The sequence below is a fragment of the Capsella rubella genome, unplaced genomic scaffold (assembly GCF_000375325.1).
Source record: "Capsella rubella cultivar Monte Gargano unplaced genomic scaffold, Caprub1_0 scaffold_8, whole genome shotgun sequence".
Classification (NCBI taxonomy): Eukaryota; Viridiplantae; Streptophyta; class Magnoliopsida; order Brassicales; family Brassicaceae; genus Capsella; species Capsella rubella.
Window position 1 is genome coordinate 6440749 of NW_006238916.1, and position 20282 is coordinate 6461030.

Sequence of the window (20282 nt, forward strand, 5' to 3'; positions counted from 1 at the left end):
CGACGTCGTTTTGTACTTTACCAGATCTAAAATAGCATCTTTGTATTTATGTAGTTCTCTAATGTTACTCAAGAGATGAGCAAGAAACCATCACAACCTCATCTTCTTTAATTTCTACTATAAGTTTATTTGCATGTTTCCAAACAATACATGAACAAACATATCCAATTTACACTGATCAAAAGTCATTGGAAAATGCCTTGTTATCATTCATCTACAACTGAGGTTTTGCAGTTGAAGAGATCATGAAGCTAATGTGGTTGGCTCGCAGCTATCACGAACACAAGCCAAGATATCTCTGTATTCTCGATCGATGGTGAAGGAGTCATGCACAGCTCCATTGCTACTCTTCTTGTACTCAAAGAGAAGCGAAGAGTGATTGAAAGCCGTCAACTTCACAAACCCGTAGTCATAGTCTCTGAAGATACTCCAATTAGGTGTCAGGGAGCTGAAGGAAGACAAGTGACTCCCTGCACCACCAACAACCACGTGTATAGTTCCTTTGAAGGTTCCTGAGTAGTGACTTTTCTCATTGTCTACACATTGGCTCTGGTAAATGGGGCAGGTTCTCTCATAGTTATGGACATGGCCGTAAAACGCAATGTCTACTTTGTACTTTTGCCACAGCTTCTGTAAGCTCTCTCTTCCCATTGGCTCTTCAAAAGAACCTTCTTGGCCATACCAATCATTTGTGGAATAACCGAGGACACGATGAGCAATAAAAATCAACCAAGGCTGAGTCTTTCTATCTACAGAAGCAAGACAACGCTCTATGAATCGGTATTGCTCTGACCCTTCTCTCCAATCATGTTCAGTATCCGCTACACAGAACCGAAACATTCCATAATCCGCAGAGTACCAGAACTTAGCTTTGTTCTCAGCAGGAAAATCAAACATGGTTTCAGCAGGAACCCCACACTCCCCTCCGGAGTCTTTACCACTATAAAAGGATCCAGAGTCTGGCCAATCCCGCTCGTGGTTTCCACTGAAGAGTAAACATAAGTTATAAGGACAAAGAATCCGGAAACCGTTATGGCAAAGACTGATATGGCCAGGCAGGCTAACCTGGCGATCATGTATGGAACAGTAGAAGCTATAGGTTCAACTTGAGCTGTGAACTGATCCCACTGCGAAATGTAACCATTCGCATAGGCGATATCTCCAATGTGGAAAACAATGTCAATGTTCTTCAAGCCTTTGATGAGTTGGTCAGTCGTGTTGAGGGAACCAGGCTGATAATTATTGTACTCATTTGACCCATCCCGCTCTCCCTTAATTTTCGTATTACGAAAACATAAGTCTTGAGAGGAAAGTTTCAGAAAAGGCAATGCTTTTGTATAGAAAACAACTAGCAAATTACCTTCCCCATGTCTCCAAAGATTATGATCTGTTGTAACGATTCTTGCCCCGGATAAGGAGAAGACTTGAACGTGAAATTCTTGCTCCAAATTATTGATCCATTCATCAACTCATGACCCATCCTGTATGTGTACCTTGAGGTCGTGCATGATCAAAAATAGTTATAAAAAAGTTATCCGAACTGTGTTTAAACAAGAAAGGAAACTGATGCTTCTAAACAGTGTATATACCTGAGATTTGGCCAAAGATCTTTCAAGAAAGCAGTGTGAATGAAACCCGGATCGCGCCAACCAACAGTACGAGCAGGAGCACCTACGTTAAACCACAGAGTAAAAATCCACATAAAGAGAAGAGTGCATAGATTTGTTGTTCATACTCTCAAAGTGAACATACCACACATGCTGTTCCTGGTAAAAGTCAAGGTACCAGCTGGCGACCTTCTACTTTGAGCTCCCTTCCGACTCCATTCCACAAACGGAACCGCCTCATCTATGTTGTACCCGCTCGTCCATGTTACGCTCATCTATTTCAAAATCATAGTATGTTTTAGTTCACTTATCCATTTGAGAGTCTTTGATGCTGTAAAAGCATTGATGAAACAGGGTTTCCAAGAAATGTCAATATTGACTCAGGCTATAGAAAGCTTACTTCGTCCCAATTCTTCCCTAAAGCAAGACGAGGATAAACAGGAGCTTTAGGATTGATAAATGATACATGATTCGAAACCGCGACAAGTGTTGGCTGTAAGAGCAGTAAAACAGATCAATCAAAGTCCATTTGGAAACAGAACAAAAACTTGAGAGGTTTTTATACTCAACAGACATTTGAGAGGCCCCCGGTGAAGAGTGCAAAGGAGAAATCAGCTCTCTGGTTAATAAGCATGAACTTCAAAACCGCGCTCCCGGTCTTCATGTAGTCAGGACTGGACTTGGCATACATGTACTATCAAATTAGGAAACTAAATGAGCTGAACTGAAAATGAAGTAGCCTTGACAAAGCAGAGAAATCAACAGTCAAGAATGTAATAAGAACCTTGATTGGAGCTGAGCAAATAAAAGGAGCTATCTCTTTGCCATCTGTTGGAGCACAAGAAGATGAACTAGAAGAAAAGAAACACAGAGACATGTTATTAACACATTAAGCACAATCGAACATATGATTTCATAAAGAGAGGCTGATGAATGTGAACATACTCAAATTTTGCTGGTGAGAAAACTCCAACCCAGTCGTCTGATGAAGGCTCGGGGTTTGAAATATCAACATTTACCCATTCAGTGTCCTCACCCTGTAGCAGCAACCATCATCAATCTCAGAGCTTGACTTCTTGATTACACACAGATTTAAACAGTCTACAGCAAAGAGACCAAGGAACATATCTAAGTTTGTTTACCTGTGAACCAAGAACACGAGGAGAGACGTGAATGGAAGCAGAGTGATGCAGAGCAAAATTAATGCTGTAAATATCAATTTGAGACAGAGCTTGATCTCCACGTCCACTTTCGTGACTTGAGCACAAGCTCGAAGCCACCTGTACGATGAAGCAAAGAAGCGCCAATAAATCCCTAACCATCGTTGCGAGCTTTATATCGTTCTCTTACTTTGGTTTTGTTCAAGATTAAATCTTTGCAATCGTATTATCTACGATTTTCAAGATTCTGGGTTTTTGATCAAATATTTTATTTATTTATCTTCTTTCTCCCTCCATCGAGGCGTTTGGGAGGAAAAGACAGAGAACAAAAGTCTTCTTTTTTAAGAAGACAGAACAAAGAGAAGTTGTCTGATTTTTTACTTGTAAAACTAAAATCCCTAATTGTAATAGAGTGAGCACATAATGTCGTAACACTTGTCTTTATCGAACAATTGGATTATTTTGTTTCATTCTTTTTTTTTTTTTTACATCAATACTTGTTTTAATTTAATTTCATTTTGTAGAATATAGTGAAGGCATCTCTCTATTTTTATCCTTCTCATATTGCTCTTCATTTCGTTTGGCATGTTTTTTGCCTTTCCTTTAAACAGAATATTCTTAGGCTGTGTGTAATATTCCATATATGAAGAAAAAAACATTACTTCTCATGAAGAGTATCTCTCCCGCTCTCTCATTCTCTACACTGGATTTGGTTTCTTTGATATGCTATTATTGTTCACATTGGAAAAGATTACAAGTTGAAGTTACACCACCACACTAGACTCCATCTATATTTGGATACAGCTACATGACCGTACAATTTCACAAACAGCACCAAAGCAGAGAACATATACTTACAAAGGTAATCCAAAAGGCCAGCAGCATCTGGTAGATAAGCTAGGCTGATTGTTCATCTGTTTGCTATCCGAGGCTTTGAAAAATGCGGTGCCAGTCTCTTCTCGAGCTCTACCAAGCTGGAAATTTTTGTCAAGGAACATGCTTAATAAGAATATATAAGTTTCTGATATCTTTATAAGTGATTTTTGGAAAATTCAGACTTACATCTCAAATCTGCGCTTAGCTTCTTTCTGTTTTGTGCGGTAGAGGTCACTGTCTTTCGGAATGTTGCTCATTGGGTCAGCTAAACAATTTGCACACAAGATTCAGAACAACATTACAGCACTACCATGTCCATTTAAATGTAGACAATCATAAAGGATACATTAGGACACATTCGTTTAAACATGGAAATACACATAAATGTTATTTAACTTCATGGTTCCACAATGAGCTAAATCTCTAGCATACAAAGAGTGTCACTAAATGTCAATTACACTATGGAATGGTACTCCAGCTAACATTATTTTCAACAGAAAGTTCTGAATTGTGGTACTTAAGGCACTTATATCAAGAGGAAATAGCATTACCGGAAAGTGAAGAAGGGTGTTTCTCGCCAAATTCTTTGTGAACTTCCATGGCAGTTGCTCTGCTCAGCCGGATTAATCCCTAATCCAAATGCCAACAAAATAAGTTAATATCAACCTAAAACGGATTCATTCGACAATGCAAATCAAAATCAAGAAAGTGACCAAAAGCAATAGACTTGGAACAACAACAACAAAAAAGTAGCTAAACCTTCTTCTCCTTCCTTTTAAGAATCTTGAGATGACATTTCTTGACATAATGAGTCAAATGATAACGAGAATGCCTAGAAGAAAGCTCTTGTTTAACCTCAGGATTAGCATCAAGCCATTCAGATATATCCTTAGATTTAACCAACTCTCCATTATCCAAAGACTCTAACCACGAATACACAGGTAACCACTGATCCGTCCTCTGAAATCGAGCTGGATGTTGTTGATCTGTTTCCACATTTTGCTGTTATATATCATTAACAAAATCAAATCAAATTCGAAAACAAAATTTCCCAAGAAAATAAATAGTCTTGATCAAGAATGAAAGTGACGTTACCTCGTTCTGATCTGATGATGGTGTTGGTCTCATGTAATGTTGGATTGAGAGGAGACGATCTACGAGCTCAGAACGAGGCATGTGACGGAGATCCGCCGGTAAGGAATCTAAGTTTGTGCCGATCCAAGTCTCGACTTCGCCGGCGCTAACGACGGCTTTAGCGTCGGGGAAAGCTGACACCCAAGCTCGAGCCATTGTCTCCCATTCCTGAGATGGCTCTGCTCTCTGGTTCGCGTTCGAGAGTTTGTCATCCGATTCCAATAACTGTTGCTTCTTTGCATCTTCTAGGGTTTCGTCACTCGACATTTTTTTCTTCTTCTGTTTTGGTTGTGTGCGTGTGTGTTTAGACAGCAATGGTCGCAAAAATAGTTATCTTTAAATAAAGTACTTTTAGTTCTAAGTTTGTTGCTGTTGTTGTACAAAATAGATAAAGTACGAATTGTCTCTACTCAATATTTCCTCTTTTCGCTCTACAAAAACCAGATTTTTTTCACTAATCGACTTTATAAAAAAATTGCAATTAATTGAAGGTTATAGCTGTCTTAACCGTCATTTATTTATTCTTTCTGAATTTTATTACAAGTTGTTACTAATTTTATTACAGATTATTAGTATATGGTTTACTTTAAATGTGTTTTACAGTATATTTTTACAATTGTATCAAGGAAATATAATTTTTTCCCCAAAATTCCAAATTGAATCTTGTTTACCCTTACTGTCATTAACAATGAAAAATGTACTTTCTATGTTAAAACTGCAATGACTAAAATAAAGCATAATGAAGTGTATGTAGGATATAACAAGCACACACCAAATCTAAAAACAATGATAAACGAAACCATCTCACGTAAAGCAATCGACAATCTTTGTGCAACAAATCTACAGACTATTTGTTGTAAGAAACTGAGGCTCTTGTAAGTGATTCACAAATAAATGAATTGAAAAAGTATCCAAAATTGGATTTTCTTCTTTCTATAATTACACTATACAATTCAACTAGAAGAAGAAACCAGTGGGAACAATTCAATATGGTAAGAAGATTGTGCTTACTTATTCATCTTCTGCTATAAAGTTTGGCTCTTCTCCTCGGCAGAGGTACTCGTCACACATAGAGGACGTTCCCCAATCTTTCCTTAGCCTTAAGATATCCTCTGTGAAAGTTGATCCAGATGCTCCAATGAATACGCTTGACATGGCGCATATCGTTTTATCAAGCATTGCATCCACCTGCACATTCCATGAAGATTATTATACACAGTTTATCCCATACCTAGTTTGATAAATCAGGCCATGACATTAAAAGTAATTAAAAATGCAATTAGGATTTTGATTCTGCTACACGATTCATAAATCCACATTCATGTTGACGAACAACCAAATGCAAACCGCACAGAGCCAGGGAAAGGCAAACAAGTTTTATTGGTTTCAATTATAAACAAAGTGAAATAAGGCTTACGGAGGAGTGAGATTCTTACCTGGGAGTCATCCTCTATACCATGCCGATATAACAATGCATCCCATTTTTCAGCTGAATTTCGCGGTGGGCGTTTTACAAGAGGCACAATTTTTCCATCTACCACAACAAGTGACTGAAGCAGACTTGTTTCACTCTCTGCAGCATCTGTTGAAAGATAGATGACTGCACCATTGGATCTTTCCACTATCCGAGCGATGCACTCTGCCGCTTGTGGAATTGGATAGAAGCAACTTGGAGATTTTGCGTTGCTGACATGAAAAAAATATCTCCATTGTCAGAAAACTAAAAGTCTTATCCGGTCCCTAGTCTAGTCTTTAGAACATCAATCTCAGTACAACTATCTTTCCACTAAGGTGCAGTGCCTACATGATGTGAACGTCATATACTAACGGGATCGATTCACAACTGAATGTTGTTTTGATAATCATAATAAATGGAATACGAGCTATACTATAAAATCCAGGGTAATGTATCCTAGAAAGCAAGATGAAAAAGACATACCAAAATTTGAGGAAACCATGTCTGCGGAAATGGAGTGCGATGAAATTCTTTCCCAAGAAGGTCTGGATGAATCTCTGTGCGGTCAACAAAATCAGCTTACTGGGTTCGATCAGTGTCTTGCACTTGTGGTTAATAGGTCCACCAGGCTGCATCACCCAATCCTGCTCCATATCAGCATAGAAGACATCCCCGATGGCGATCACATCATCATCAGACTTGAACTTTGTCTGTACGTCTTGCACAGTTCTCTTGCTCGGCTTCTTTATATCTTCACTCCAAGGAGCCTCAAGCTTCCCATCAATGGAAATCCCCAAACCTTTCAGCTTCTTAATATGCTCCTCATCCACATAACAAAGCTGTGGTGATGAGAAGTAACATATGAACCGATCAATGCGGAAATGATTCTTTTTTGCCTTTTCCTTAAACTGATCAAAAGAAACAACAACATTTCTTCCCAAACAAGTGTTAATCCGCTCTATATCTATCACTCTATCATACTGGTAATCAAACTTAGGACTTGGAATCACCAAAACTCGATCCAGCAATGCAGCGAAGAACATATGTTTCTCTAAGCAAATCAAATGGTTACTCATTTGACCTGAGAGACATATAGCGAAAAGAAACTTGTCAGATCTCGGCTTCCACTCTACAGTTCTCCGATCTGACAAGTTCTGATCCACTTTTCTACATCTATCGTATGCTAAATTCACCGAATCAACTTCGGTGCCGCCGGAGTAATTTGCAGTCCTGTGTGGTGACAGAAGCACCTCTTGGATCTCTTTATTCAACGAAATCTGCTTCGAAACAGCAGATTTCACATCCTCAAACAACACAGAGGATTCCAAACTAGAAGCATTCGCTGACTGATTCAGGGAAGGATTCACCAACGTACCATTCCAAAGAGAGAGAAGCGCGAGCTGTTGTTGCCGAAGAAGATACAGAGCACGGAGCTCAGACTCCTTGACACGATTCGACAATGGATCCCGCTTAAAACTCGAGAGATTCGCCGAGAACAGTTCACGAGGATCAGTGAGTATGAAGAGAAGACCGATTGAGATAATTAGAGAGACGGCAACAATTACGTAGCGCTTATTGAGCGAGATCTTCCAACGGTGTTGAACTCGCTGCACAATGTCCTCGATCTGAAACGCCGATCTCGGACTCCCGCCGGTTGTTGTGGCAGTGGAGGAAATTGGATCTTCCCGGTGACGGTGTCGAGTGTCGTTTTGAGGAATCAAATGCTGGTGGTCTTCTTCGTCGTCTGACGAGTTCCGCTCCATCGCCGAAGAGAGAGATTAAGCTCGCGAAACCTACTCAGTTTCTTAGAATCGAAAGTTCCGCATTCACAATTCGATGTATAATTCAAAGAACAAAACGAAAATTTCTGGGGAAATTAAACTACATTGAAGAAGAACAAGTAAAGAGATGATGGAGCGTGAAGAAGAAGATTTATGATTACTTCTGTAACTAACGAGTCAGTGAGATGGTGACAGTGTGGGTGGAGGAGAATAACTCAGGTACGAGTCATACCGGATTTGATTTAATAAGGGAGGTTAGGTGATTGGTCAAACCGGTTTAATATATAGAAAAACCGATCCGACCGGTTGGAGAAACACAATGAAACCATCATCTACGTCTCTAAACTTCTGGGCTACATGGTGAACGAACACTTGGCCTCCTGCTGCTTTACAGAGTAATTCAAATTAAGCTACATTTATATTTATATATTTCAAAACCCATACCAAACTGGATGTATCTGTTTTCTTTATAAGAGAGGAGAGAGAACAAAAAGACACTAATTAGTACTGAGAGTGAGAGACCATGGTAAACAAATTTTACCAGATTGACTCGTAGTCATGTTATGTTGACTCTAATCACATTTGAAGCAAAGGCAAAGCCATTACAACACCAACAATCGATACTAGCAACAATACTATCCAACCCGGTAATGCTTCTTTCTTGTTCCTTCTCTTCTCTTTCAATCCCATTTCTTCAATGCCTTCCTTTCTAAGACCAACGCTTTTCTCTGATTCGACTTTCGAATTTTCCGTCTGTGTAGAATCCTTAGGTGTTGTCTGTTGAGTGGCTGCTTCCTCTTCAGCTACTTGTTGCTGGCTGTACTTCTCTACATAATCGGGAAATAGTTTCCGGAATGTTGCACTGACACAACAGTTGAAAAAAAGGAGTGAATGACATGTAAAGCTTTATTGTTCTCTAATCAATTTTCTGAGACTAAACTCAAACAGTTACAGTTTTTGGTGTGAGTAACCCTTACTTTTTACAATTGAAAGCAAGAGATGACTTTGCCAACTGTTGTTTCTCGGCTACACTAGTGTTTACACTTCCTGTTGTAGGGCTGTTATCCATCTGTATACCACAAAGGTTGGAATGCAGAAAGAAAATTAATGAATGTACGAATTAATTGGAGGATGCATTATCACACTAACAAAAGACATAGCTAAGTTAAATCAATAAAGATCTAATTGTACAACAATGGATAAACTGAGAGGTTATGCAAGAAGAAAAGTTCTAGACCTACAAAGAGCTTACCATAAATGAGAGAAGTCCTGTAAGTATGCTGCGTTCAGGAAAACGAATTAATCAGATAAGGATCAATTACTCTCTTTATATTAATAACTTGAAAACACTTTAAAAATGTACATCAGATCTTATACCTTGACACCGACCACATTGGATTCCAGCTTTCTGGATGAACTGTACATGCCGGGGTAAAGCTAATTAGATAACAGACAAGTTCTCCGAAATTAATTAACAGAGAATGGAAAAGAAGTTCGTCCTTACAGTCACTCATAGACAAGCAGATTTTCTTTTGTGTCACAAATCGACCATTTGGTGTTGTCATTCTGCAGCCACAGAATCTAGGTTCATTAGAAAGCCAGACTAAAACATAGGAGATTGAGAATATTAGAAAGGAATTGTAAGGAAATAAAGAACGCACGTAATTCCAGGTGGCTTGTAAGGATATTCTGGAGGGAACTTGATCTTCCCATAGTAAAATCCTCCTATCGAAGTAAAAAAGAATATCAGAATTGTGTACTACATTGGAATGTTGAAGATAACAATTAACATGTATGTTAACAAAGCAGATTTGAACCTGCAAATGGTGTTCCCTCACTGCCTTCCAAAACATAATCTGTAGAAGAAAACTCAATTAACATTTAAATAAACAGTGGAGTAGTACTTCTGGGAGGATTGAAATACCCTAAATGCTAAAAGAATAGCATGAACTTTCTCAGTAAGGGAATAAGAAGGAAACAAAACTTGAGGTTTCCTATTACGTTTTTATAAAGAAAATATGTCTTCTTCACCTTACATGTTACTAGTAATCATGAAACTATGATATCGATACTATCTCAGTCACCATAGCAACGCCTTAATTTGTAATCTTTTCAATATTTCCAACAAAATAAACTTATCTCAGGCATATATATTTACCAAAAGTAAGCATTCCTATTGCCAAACCGTCAACAGAACAAACAGAAGCAGAAAGGGGAAGAAAAAAATAAAATGTGAAAGTAGCTTTGACTTACGCCACTCGAGAATGTCATTTGGGGATGGACGAGCAACAACATGCGAGACGGGTTCCTAGCAATCCAGAACATAACAAGTCAATATTACTCATGGAGTAACATACATGAAAATAAACTTATCCAGACCAAAAACCATGACACACAAGCAAAGCAACCACATTTGATAAGATTTATTCAAAACTGATGGGAAAATGATAGGGATCGACAAAAAAAAAACTAAGGTGGGAAAAGCATAAGGAGAATTTATACCTTGCAAAGTGCTCTGTATTCCTTTTGAAGTCGCTTTATACAAGCTTTTTCTGCCATTTAAATGCTTCAGGGAGTTCCGATTAAGTATAGTTCCTGTTAATCAAAACATCGAATTGTAAACTCAAGAAAAATAATCCAACCTTAAGTATGAAACGAATAACAGTAACATAAAGTCCATGTCAAGGGTACCATCCTGCATAAGTCATCCATTTGGCAAAATGACATGAACAAGCAAGGACAAAAATATATCACATGGGGGAAATAAACATCGAATCACATATCTAAAAATGTATAACCTTTTTTCTTGTATGAATTATACATGTCAACTTGTATTCCAATCCAGGTGGCGTAATTAAACATTATATATTCTTAAATCGGGAACCAGATTATCAAGAACTTGATCTCTTAAGTCAAGTCCAACAATTTAAGGTTGCAATACGAAATAACAATCTAAATTGTATAATTATACATACCCATGCCTTATAATTTAGCTGTTAATACTACCATCTCAAGATTACATATTTGTTGAACAAGTAAAACTTGAATTACAAGCATCTTTCAACAAAATAATAGCCTAAACCCCATGATATCGTGAAAATAAACTTGAGAAGAAACACAAATCACTCGAATATGAACAAAAAAAACCGATCAAATCCCCCAAAATTCGAAAAAAAAAAAATCTCTAAATGATCTCAAAGAATAATACCTCGACTCGGCCATATCATTTCGATTCAATTCAATCGAGTAGATAAATGAAGAAACCATCAAAAAAATCGAAAGAAATCGCAAAATTTAAGAACAAGCAAAAAAAGAAATCAACTCATCCGCGCGTGCGTACCAATTCGATGGAGTTGTGTGTATGTGATCAAAGCTTGGCTTGGGACGACGAACAAACGAAGTAATTCGTGAATCGAAAAGACCAGATCCACAGATGAATTTTGTGGAAAAAAAAATCGGAATCGATGATCAGCACCTGTATGAGATTCTCTCTCTGTGGGGTTTCTCGTTGATAATAATCATTCGTTTCTTATATCTTTTTTCGACGCGGCACAGAGAGAAGGAGAGAGGAAACAGCAAAAAGAGATACTATTGGATTTTACTTTAACCGAACCAACCCAAACAAAAATCCCAATTGAGTCGGTTATGTATATAAATTATCCTATCCCGGTTCGTTTTTACTAATTGGATCCTTCTCGATTTGAGAATGTCAAAAATGGTCATATCAATTGGAGTTTTGGATTTTTTACTAGCTTTATGGTGCTAATAAAATCAAAACCGCTGACTTAGTTTCCAATGTTTTAAATTCATGGTTTGGTTCTTCTCTTTTAATCTGGCTAGATCCTTATATAGAGGCTGACCGATCACCGATGATGTAAACGTAAACACAAGTTTAGTTTCAGGAGAAAAAGAAGGTACATGTTTATCCAATACAAGTCTACTTGACAATCTCAGCTTGATGCAGCAAATGTGTTGTGTATTCCATAAACAAAAAGGAAATGGTACGTAACTCTCTACATACTACAATATGTGTATTCCAAAGTTTGTACAGTTCAACGCGTCCATCTTATGAAGAGATACAATATGACAACAGTTGCGATCATACCGGTGTACTTGATCCAGGTGTCAACACGATTGCGCCTCTCGATTAGCCTCAATACAGAGTTGGAGAGCCCTACGGTGTTCAGAACATCCAAAGCCTTACGCTGTGCACTCTGAGAAGTGAGAATTCGAAAAGCCAATGTTAGAAAAAAATGTATTCCCATTGACTTGTGCCAATCTAATGTAGATTATTAAGATTAGGGGTTTAGAGTTAGTTAGTACCTTCAAACGATCCCGTTGTTCAGCATATTTGGAGAGGATAGCAACTCCACTCGAATAAGACTCTTCGAGCATTCTCTTTGAATTCTTGACAGAGTTCATTGCTTGAGTTTCCTCATCAAATATTTGCAAAATGTGAGCTCCTTCTCCGCTCCCTCTACCTAACAAATCCGCTCTCTCCTTAGCTTCCAACATCTTCCTCTGATTCCTCCACATATATTTTTCCAAACTTTGGTTCAAATACTCAGCCTCTTCTCCAACTTGTTCACTCTTTCTGTAAAAAAAAGAAAAGAAACGCACAAATGCTCAAGCGATCATTAAGCCATTTTGTCGATCTATGATATAATGTGTGTAAACTTAGACTCAAGAATGGATTCCTCACCTTCTCCAAAGATCGCGCTGCGATTTAACAGGGACCGAGCGCCACAGACTATCCATATTGGAGCAGAGAGATTTAACCTCAGTGATATCTCGTTTCAGGGAGGAGGCGAGATCGGTAGGATCAGACTCGAACCTCTCCAACTTCTCGATTCCATCGCGAGCCCTCAGTAGAATCCTTTTGGCACTACTATACACCTCAGACAACCCTCCCATTGTCCCAGACGCCATTATACAACCACCACAACAAAGAAACCAACAAACCACAAATCTTCTCCTTGCTGAATTTACAAATTCTGAAAACTTAAACCAGTTTATCAAGTAATGCAAAGATCAAAGTAAAACTTAGAATCAAAAGCACATTTCAACAAGATCTGCTTAAACCCATCCAATCAAAATTTCCAAATCAAGACAAATCATTCGACACCAAACCAGAAAATTCGATCAAAATCCTAGAAATTCCCATAATAAATACATCATCCACTCGAAAACTCATTTTGATTCCATCAACGAATGAAGAAACCAACAAATTCTAAAGAATCGTATTGAGATAAATATATGAAAAGCTAAAGAAACTCATTCCACGTACCGGTTTGGATAACGAAGTAAATCAAAGCAGAATGATTCGTGACTAGGTAAGACCCAGATCCAAGGGGAATAGATCACAGCACCTGGAGAGATTTATCTCTGTGGTTTCGAGTTTCGACGCGGAGCAGGGAACATAGAGACGAAACAGGAAGGACTGGTTTACTTAAACCGAACCAAATTGGGAACACGGAACGGGGACTTGGTCGGTTCTGTATACTTTATGTCGATCCCGGTTTACTTTAATTATGAAGATTGTTAAATTGGACCCTTTGGGAGATATGGGCATCATGGTCAAAGATTTGACTTGACAAACTGTCCATATTTAACAATTTGGGGTTTAATTTAAGATATATGCGTTTCCACTTTCCAGGTTATACAGATTTACTTTTTTTTTAATAAGTTAATTACATATTCCACCAAGATTTAGCTTAAATACGATTTTTAAAAATGTGTATATCTCTCAAAAAGTGATATGAAAAAGTATATATAGTTTTTTACTTTACAAATAAAAAAAAAGAAATTCTATATAATTTTTTTTTGATAATTTTTTCTGTTAATTAAAATTTTCGCGCCGAAAAGTACTTTAAAATTTTTTAAATTCTTTTTATGTATATGAGTCATATAATATGACCATGAAATTTAGAATATATAAAATATTTATATTGCATATTAATTTTTACTCCAAGTAATTGTTTTGTATTTTTTGGTTATGCAAAATATAATTGTAAGAAATTTGCGATTTAAATAGTTTTTTTCTACGTAAAAATATTATAAAATTGTATATATTTTTAGAAATCAATTTGTACCAAAATGTATATCTTCAAAATGTTAGATCAAGAACTACTGTAGATCTTACATTTGATCAAAATTTCTTTACTGAATCTTAAACTCTGATATACAGTATGAATGATACTTTGTTTTCCCATATATTTTGATTGTCTTTTCTCTCTGCAAAGAGCTTTGGTAGTAGAAACCAAAAGAGAAATAAAAAGTAACGTTGATGATACCTTAGCAAATAAGCAATTAAGCAAAGAGACAAAACACAGCTGTTCCATGAAGTTGTACTACTTCTTACTAATATTGGTAATACACACACAAGTAAACGTGTCTACATGTGCTTGTGTGAAAGTGAGGACACTCAGCATCAGTGAATGTTCCATAAATTAGTTGATTCAGATATATATATATATATATATATATATATATAAAATATCTCACAATCTGATATAATGATTCGGAGAAAGAAAGGAAAAAATAAACTTAGTTCACGTGATCAGATCTCAAAAAGTCATAGAGACAATACATATCCTTCAAAGCAAACAAGCTTTACAACTTGTCTTTCTCTTTTTTTAACTTAATCACATCTCTCTCTACCCAAAAAGTTTTTCTCAAGAAACAAATGAAGAGACTCCATCCATCAAGATCGATCTCAGTAGCTCTGTTTCTTGTTTTGTTAGCTTTCTTTAGTAGCAAGTTTCACACAGAGGGACTCAGAGATTTGCAGATAAGTAAAGAAATGAAGGAGAAGTCTCTTGGAGGTAGCTTACGAAAAATCCCAAGGAGTCGTTACAGCCCAATACAGAACAAGTAAGTGAAAACACCCACGCAATCTAATTTTCCAATCTTTACAACAAGATTGTGTATTTTAAGAGGTAATTTGACATCAAGATTTGTGTATTTTTGTAACAGGAGAGGTCCAAGTAGGAAACATCAGATCACATCAAGAGAACCATAGATTCATCACTAATTTTTGTTTTTTACTTAGATCTTGTGCTACCTTTTTTTTTGGGTTGTAGAATAGTATTGCCTACACTTGTTTGTGAATGCTGCAATGTAGAGTTTGATACTGTTACTGTTCTATAAGTTATGTCTTACTTTGACAGTGTTCTATTGAGTCCAAGGCTCATTTTTTAGACCTCTAAGGAGTGTTTATTGGATTTTGTAGATTTGTAAACCATCTTTCAAGTTCATTTAGAATTACTTGCTTCTAAGTTCACATGAATATATAAGCTGTGATATGATGTATTGATGTATCTCTTTTTTTTATTAATTCTTGACTGAGCACTCTTCCAGAACTAGCTTGTTGCCTGCTTGTAAGAGTAGATCTAGTTAGGAAGGGCTTCAACTATATGCATTGGTCTTGTTCTTGCTTTGTCACCTCTCGTTATACGTCTTTGTTCTTCCCAAATTTACCATTGTAGAGCAAGTGCAATTAGCTGATGGGGCTTCACATGGACATATAACATCAAAGATTTGAATAGTAATCCACTGGTTCTCTCCTTCATATTCAAAAGCAGGCAATCCAAAATCAGGTTTGTTAAGCAGTTAGCTTCATCATCCTCATACTTAAAAGTCTTGTAAAAGAAGAGGTCGTTTTATATATACAGCAACATACCCACCAAATGATCAGTAAGAATTTACGTAACCACATAATCAAACTCTTCAATATTGGAGCTTGTGAGTGACACCTATATCATGACATCCCCATTCCCCTCTTATTATGACATCCTTTTGTGAGCATAACGAATGGTTCCACGTATAATACAAATTAACGATTTCCAAATTTGCCCAAAATAAAATAAAAAATAAGAACCAAAATTTCTCAAATAAGATAAAACGGAAAATAAAAAATTATATAAGAATTAAGAACCTACACATAACCAATTATTTTATAAAAACATAAATGTAAAAAGGAAAAAAAAAAACGACATATTACTCTCTCCGTTTCTAATAGATTGATGTTTTGGAATTTTTTTCTGTTTCAAAAAAATTGATTTTGTAAATTAAAAAAATAAAATGATTACTTTATTTTTTACCTTTTTCCACATGACATATTGTTAATGGTTTATATTTTATTTTTCTACCTACAAACAATTATAAATTAATTAATAAATAAAAACTTTACTTTTTCTTAATAAGTGTGAAAATTTTAAAACATCCTTGTTGAAATAAGCTTATAAGATTCTCTTTGCAAAATCTTACCTTAAGAATCCCACCATTAATTATGTTTAGTTGTATTTAGGAGATATCTAAATGCAAATAGGATTAGCTCAATATATAAAGATTAGCCAAGGTGTGGTTTACCTTTAAGAGATTTGAGAGAGAGATTAAAATCTTAATCTTAATATTCAAATTCTAGAGCACTGAAAACTAAAATCCTATTCGACTGCAGCTAATTAAAGGATCGAGATTTCCTCTACGCGTCGGCTCATAACAAACAAAGGATGATGAAAAAGAAGGCGGCGCCTGAGTACGTGTCATCTGCAACGAAGGTGTTTTAGGACATCAACAGGTGTCCCATACCCGATGGTTATGATGCTTGTCAGATCGGTCCGAGAATAGACATGATGTTGATGAGTTTAGGCTACTCTGGTCCTCTCACCATCACTGCCATTGGCGACCTCAGAGCTATTCCTCATGAGATCCTTCGAGCGCTCTCTTCCACTGGAATCCTTGTTAGAGAAGTCCGTTGCGGTTAGACTCTAATCCTGATCCTCTGCATAGTAGAAGAATACTAGAGCGCAGTGAAGACTTGTTTGTTTGCAAAACATGCAGACACAAATTTGCTTGCCAAAGCTTTGAAGAGTTCAGTGCCCATCTCGAGTCTAAAGACCATAAAGTGAACGTAAGCATATCCTCTCACTTGCTTGTATATATATGATCAATATAGTAGTATTATACATTTCTCATTCATTGGTCTTAAACTAATATATGTTAATCTTTTTTTTCCACATTCATGTTATTCTCAATTAAGATGTATCTGGTTCCAAGTGAGATGAGATTATCCGAAAAAGCTAAAAGGATGGAGCAGCATATTTCAAACAAAAGGAAGATTGTTGAAGCCATTACCGCAGCAGCCTGATGATTGAATAAGTTGATGAAGAGAATGGACCAAGACATGAACAAGAAGATAGTTTTAGCCTTTGTTGTTGTGTTCTACTCTTAAGACATTAATTTTCTTATGATTTAATGGTTGGTGCAAATTAACACTACTTGGTACTTATGCTTAAAGTTAATTTACGAATTCTACTTTTTGTTTACATTCCTTTTGAATTCGTTTTCGATTCGGCCAATCTAAAATATGTTATGGTTCAAATACGCAAAATGCCTAGCCTTCATTGCTTTCTCGTGCCATTTTAAAAAGCCTTGAAACTCTCTTGTCTTATTGTTACTTTTTGTGTAAATGAAATTATCAAAAAAAAAAAAAAAAAACAATTAGCATCTTTTGGAGTTTGGATCTCTATGTGGATCTTACGTACGAATTATGAAATTTATTATGCTTTACCACAAAATAACTTTGTTTTTTGTTTTTGTTTCTTTTCCGGATTTATATTGTATAAGAAGGTTATTTTTCTATGTTCATCGGCTTAATGCATTTCTCACAAATATACAAATAAAACTATCATTTTAATAGTAACATGTCAAGTCAGTATTAGAGAATTAAGAAACGTCATTAGCCGAAAACTAATTAATTAAAAAACAAAACATTAAAAAAAAACGATAATCAATTAATAATCCCAAAAAAGAAAAAAGGAAAAAGAAAAAAACTCAACGGTCAAAGAGAGACTATTGGCATTTTAGCGTTAGAATAGAAACCGTTACCGCTGCGCAAAAATATTCTCAACATCTTCATTATACTCCGGTGGTAACTCTTCGCCGATCTCCGCCGCCACCTGTGCAAGCCACAGATCAGTCAACCGAGTACAATCAACCTTATGCTTCACTCTCCAATCCAACGCTTGACATCCACGCGAGCAATAATTCACCGTCCCGCAAACAGAACACCTCCGAAACTCATTCGCCCGAGTCTCCGGCCTCCCGCAACCGTCGTGCGAACACATCGTTAACCCCTCCGATAACTTCACCCCACCCGGACCAAACCAATCTTTCAAAAACCGGTTTACCGGATGAATCTCTTTAACCGGAAAGGTCATCTCCCCCTCCTTGATTGAGAGGAAAGAGCGTAGAGTACAAGCGACTTCACGCGCGTTTGCTTGGATCAAATACCGACGACCTTCGGTGACGTTACGTGGACAACCGTAACCGTCTTGGAGACAGTGACCGAGCTCACGGAGGGCATCGATGTAGCCTATGGAAGCGGAACGAGAGCAGAGAGCGACGCCTGCTCTTAGATTCTTATCGGATTTTGAACCGCCGCTTCCGTTGAACTGAATCACACCTAACGCGTAAAGCGCCGGCGCGTGTGATCGAATCGCTGCTTTTGCTAATAGCGCCGCTCCGTTTCTCTTCTTTTCAAGACAGTAAAATCGGATCTGAAGATTTTAAAAAAATAAAAAAATCGAAATTAGATTTTCACAAGAAACGGAGATTTCGAGGTTTTTTTTTTAAGGGAAACGAACCATTCCGAGAGCGTAACAAGCGTCGGCGCTTCCGGCATTAGAGCAGAGTTTGAGAAATCTTTGAGAAGAATCAGACCAGTTCTCCGCCGTGACTGCTACGGTACGAGTACCGGCTTTTGATAAAACCAGAGGATTTAGCGCTAACCGATTCAATCTCTTGCATCTGTGCAACGACAAAAAAAATAAAAATAAATTAGTGTGAAGGAGGAGATTGAGATGGAGATGGATACGTGTAAAAGAGACATACGTGGAGAGAACGGTGAGGAAATCGGAAGGAGAAGAAGCGGAGGAAGCGAGGTTACAGAGGATAGAGATGATGAGATCATCAGGTAAGTCATCGAAATGGCAGTTCTGGTTCTTCTCTAACCTCTGTTTCTTGTTGAGATGCGTCGTCTCCATTGAAGAAGATGATTTTTTTTTGTGAGATTTGAGAGAGAATTAAAAGAGAGGCAGGGGAGGAAGGAGATGGTGTGTGCTTTTATAGGCACACAGGTTTGTTTACACACACACACACTCGTGATTAAGAAACTGTTTTTTGGCTTTTTCATATACAAAAAAAAAAAGAACCTCGTGGCTCTTTCTTTCTCGTTCCCTTTATTCTCTTTTTATAAAATCACAAATCTGAAAATAATTATGGTCAAAGACCTCAAAGGCTAAAGGGGTAACAGTGTAAAATTAACATAATTCTAGTCAATTTTGCATTTAATTTTAATTTTTTAGTCTTTAGTTGCTTTTAACCTCCATGAGATTTGACTAATTACACTCGTATTGATTAACCATTGTATTCACTTTTTTTTATATATAACTTGTTAGCATATTAGAGATTGAGCCAAAACTAAAAGATATTCAAATAGATTTTCGCCATCATGGCCTAGTTTGAAAACAGAGATATTATAGCCAGTAATCATGGTGATTAAGATAAAATTTTGTACATTGACTAAATTAAACAATTGATTGAAAATATATTACAATAAATAAATTAACAAATATGACGATTTTTTAAAAAAAATTAGATAATTTAACAAGTTTGTAAAAATAGATAAAAGTATATTGAATTGTTAAATAAAACATTAATGAATTTTATCATATCGTACACAAATTAATTTGTTCTCAATTTAAAAAAAATATTACTTTAATATTAAATTTAAATATGATTTACTATTAAAAAAATATATTAAGTAACAGATGATAGAGATAAACATGAATTTTGATGAGATTGTTTTCTAAAAACAAACCATATATTTGAATTTATTTTTGAATAAATAACCTTTGTTTTGGAAGACAACTCATTTTCCATATTAAAACAACTCTATTTTTGGATATTTATTCTTGATATTTATTTTGTCATGACTTTTTGTTTTGGATATTTATTGATAGATATAAAACACTATGAATCTTGTAAAAAGTACTATATTGATAAATAATATAGTATGTTTAGTCATTTTCTAAAACTAGATGTAAGTCATGTTTGTTTCGTAATTGTCGTAGCCACCACCGAGTAGAAAATCTTTTTTACTTCATAAAAAATAAGTTCAGACCAATATTTGCTCGTTTTAGTTCCTAAGATAGGTAGATGCATTTTGAAGAATTTACTAACAATAGATATATTTAATCAACTGCTA

General features: G+C 36.4%; 7 protein-coding genes across 11 annotated transcripts; 1 reads left to right on the forward strand and 6 right to left on the reverse strand.

Moving 5' to 3' along the window:
* Positions 1–85: 85 nt before the first annotated feature.
* Positions 86–3114, reverse strand: LOC17875221 (probable inactive purple acid phosphatase 27). 2 transcript variants are annotated; one of them, XM_023781232.1, is made up of 10 exons: positions 2750–3114; positions 2553–2644; positions 2392–2458; positions 2182–2301; positions 2008–2100; positions 1753–1882; positions 1590–1671; positions 1361–1493; positions 1066–1271; positions 86–985 (listed from the first exon to the last, which is right to left on the reverse strand). In XM_023781232.1, exons 1-10 carry the CDS (start codon positions 2927–2929, stop codon positions 244–246), a joined length of 1845 nt encoding a protein of 614 aa, XP_023637000.1. In that variant the 5' UTR covers positions 2930–3114; the 3' UTR covers positions 86–243. The 2 variants fall into 2 exon arrangements, with proteins under 2 accessions (XP_023637000.1, XP_023637001.1); XM_023781233.1 differs by lacking the exon at positions 2750–3114 and having other exon boundaries at positions 2392–2435; positions 2553–2622.
* A 271-nt stretch (positions 3115–3385) lies between these two features.
* LOC17875708 lies at positions 3386–5116 on the reverse strand. The gene is made up of 5 exons (XM_006280921.2): positions 4739–5116; positions 4403–4645; positions 4195–4273; positions 3830–3908; positions 3386–3741 (listed from the first exon to the last, which is right to left on the reverse strand). The coding sequence occupies exons 1-5, from the start codon at positions 5042–5044 to the stop codon at positions 3678–3680; spliced, it is 771 nt and encodes a 256-aa protein (XP_006280983.1). The 5' UTR covers positions 5045–5116; the 3' UTR covers positions 3386–3677.
* Positions 5117–5555: 439 nt separating this feature from the next.
* On the reverse strand, positions 5556–8215 carry LOC17876462 (O-fucosyltransferase 36). Its single transcript, XM_006280185.2, has 3 exons — positions 6717–8215; positions 6214–6463; positions 5556–5965 (listed from the first exon to the last, which is right to left on the reverse strand). The coding sequence occupies exons 1-3, from the start codon at positions 7994–7996 to the stop codon at positions 5789–5791; spliced, it is 1707 nt and encodes a 568-aa protein (XP_006280247.1). The 5' UTR covers positions 7997–8215; the 3' UTR covers positions 5556–5788.
* Positions 8216–8410: 195 nt separating this feature from the next.
* On the reverse strand, positions 8411–11558 carry LOC17875442 (probable ubiquitin-conjugating enzyme E2 33). Of its 2 annotated transcripts, XM_006280951.2 has the most exons (10): positions 11355–11555; positions 10517–10609; positions 10268–10322; positions 9832–9870; positions 9676–9739; positions 9519–9580; positions 9392–9431; positions 9267–9294; positions 8992–9083; positions 8411–8876 (listed from the first exon to the last, which is right to left on the reverse strand). In XM_006280951.2, exons 2-10 carry the CDS (start codon positions 10571–10573, stop codon positions 8591–8593), a joined length of 723 nt encoding a protein of 240 aa, XP_006281013.1. In that variant the 5' UTR covers positions 10574–10609; positions 11355–11555; the 3' UTR covers positions 8411–8590. The 2 variants fall into 2 exon arrangements, with proteins under 2 accessions (XP_006281013.1, XP_023637252.1); XM_023781484.1 differs by having other exon boundaries at positions 9392–9580; positions 11355–11558.
* A 352-nt stretch (positions 11559–11910) lies between these two features.
* LOC17876767 (membrin-12) lies at positions 11911–13414 on the reverse strand. Of its 2 annotated transcripts, XM_006279635.2 has the most exons (4): positions 13302–13414; positions 12717–13008; positions 12338–12608; positions 11911–12228 (listed from the first exon to the last, which is right to left on the reverse strand). In XM_006279635.2, exons 2-4 carry the CDS (start codon positions 12941–12943, stop codon positions 12067–12069), a joined length of 660 nt encoding a protein of 219 aa, XP_006279697.1. In that variant the 5' UTR covers positions 12944–13008; positions 13302–13414; the 3' UTR covers positions 11911–12066. The 2 variants fall into 2 exon arrangements, with proteins under 2 accessions (XP_006279697.1, XP_023642065.1); XM_023786297.1 differs by lacking the exon at positions 13302–13414 and having other exon boundaries at positions 12717–13292.
* Positions 13415–14608: 1194 nt separating this feature from the next.
* On the forward strand, positions 14609–17292 carry LOC17876143. 2 transcript variants are annotated; one of them, XM_023788547.1, is made up of 5 exons: positions 14609–14887; positions 14990–15612; positions 16473–16774; positions 16856–16925; positions 17055–17292. In XM_023788547.1, exons 1-2 carry the CDS (start codon positions 14700–14702, stop codon positions 15033–15035), a joined length of 234 nt encoding a protein of 77 aa, XP_023644315.1. In that variant the 5' UTR covers positions 14609–14699; the 3' UTR covers positions 15036–15612; positions 16473–16774; positions 16856–16925; positions 17055–17292. The 2 variants fall into 2 exon arrangements, with proteins under 2 accessions (XP_023644315.1, XP_006282381.1); XM_006282319.2 differs by having other exon boundaries at positions 16473–16925.
* A 396-nt stretch (positions 17293–17688) lies between these two features.
* On the reverse strand, positions 17689–19143 carry LOC17876525 (F-box protein At5g50450). Its single transcript, XM_006280740.2, has 3 exons — positions 18908–19143; positions 18661–18823; positions 17689–18573 (listed from the first exon to the last, which is right to left on the reverse strand). Exons 1-3 carry the CDS (start codon positions 19057–19059, stop codon positions 17899–17901), a joined length of 990 nt encoding a protein of 329 aa, XP_006280802.1. The 5' UTR covers positions 19060–19143; the 3' UTR covers positions 17689–17898.
* Positions 19144–20282: the final 1139 nt, after the last annotated feature.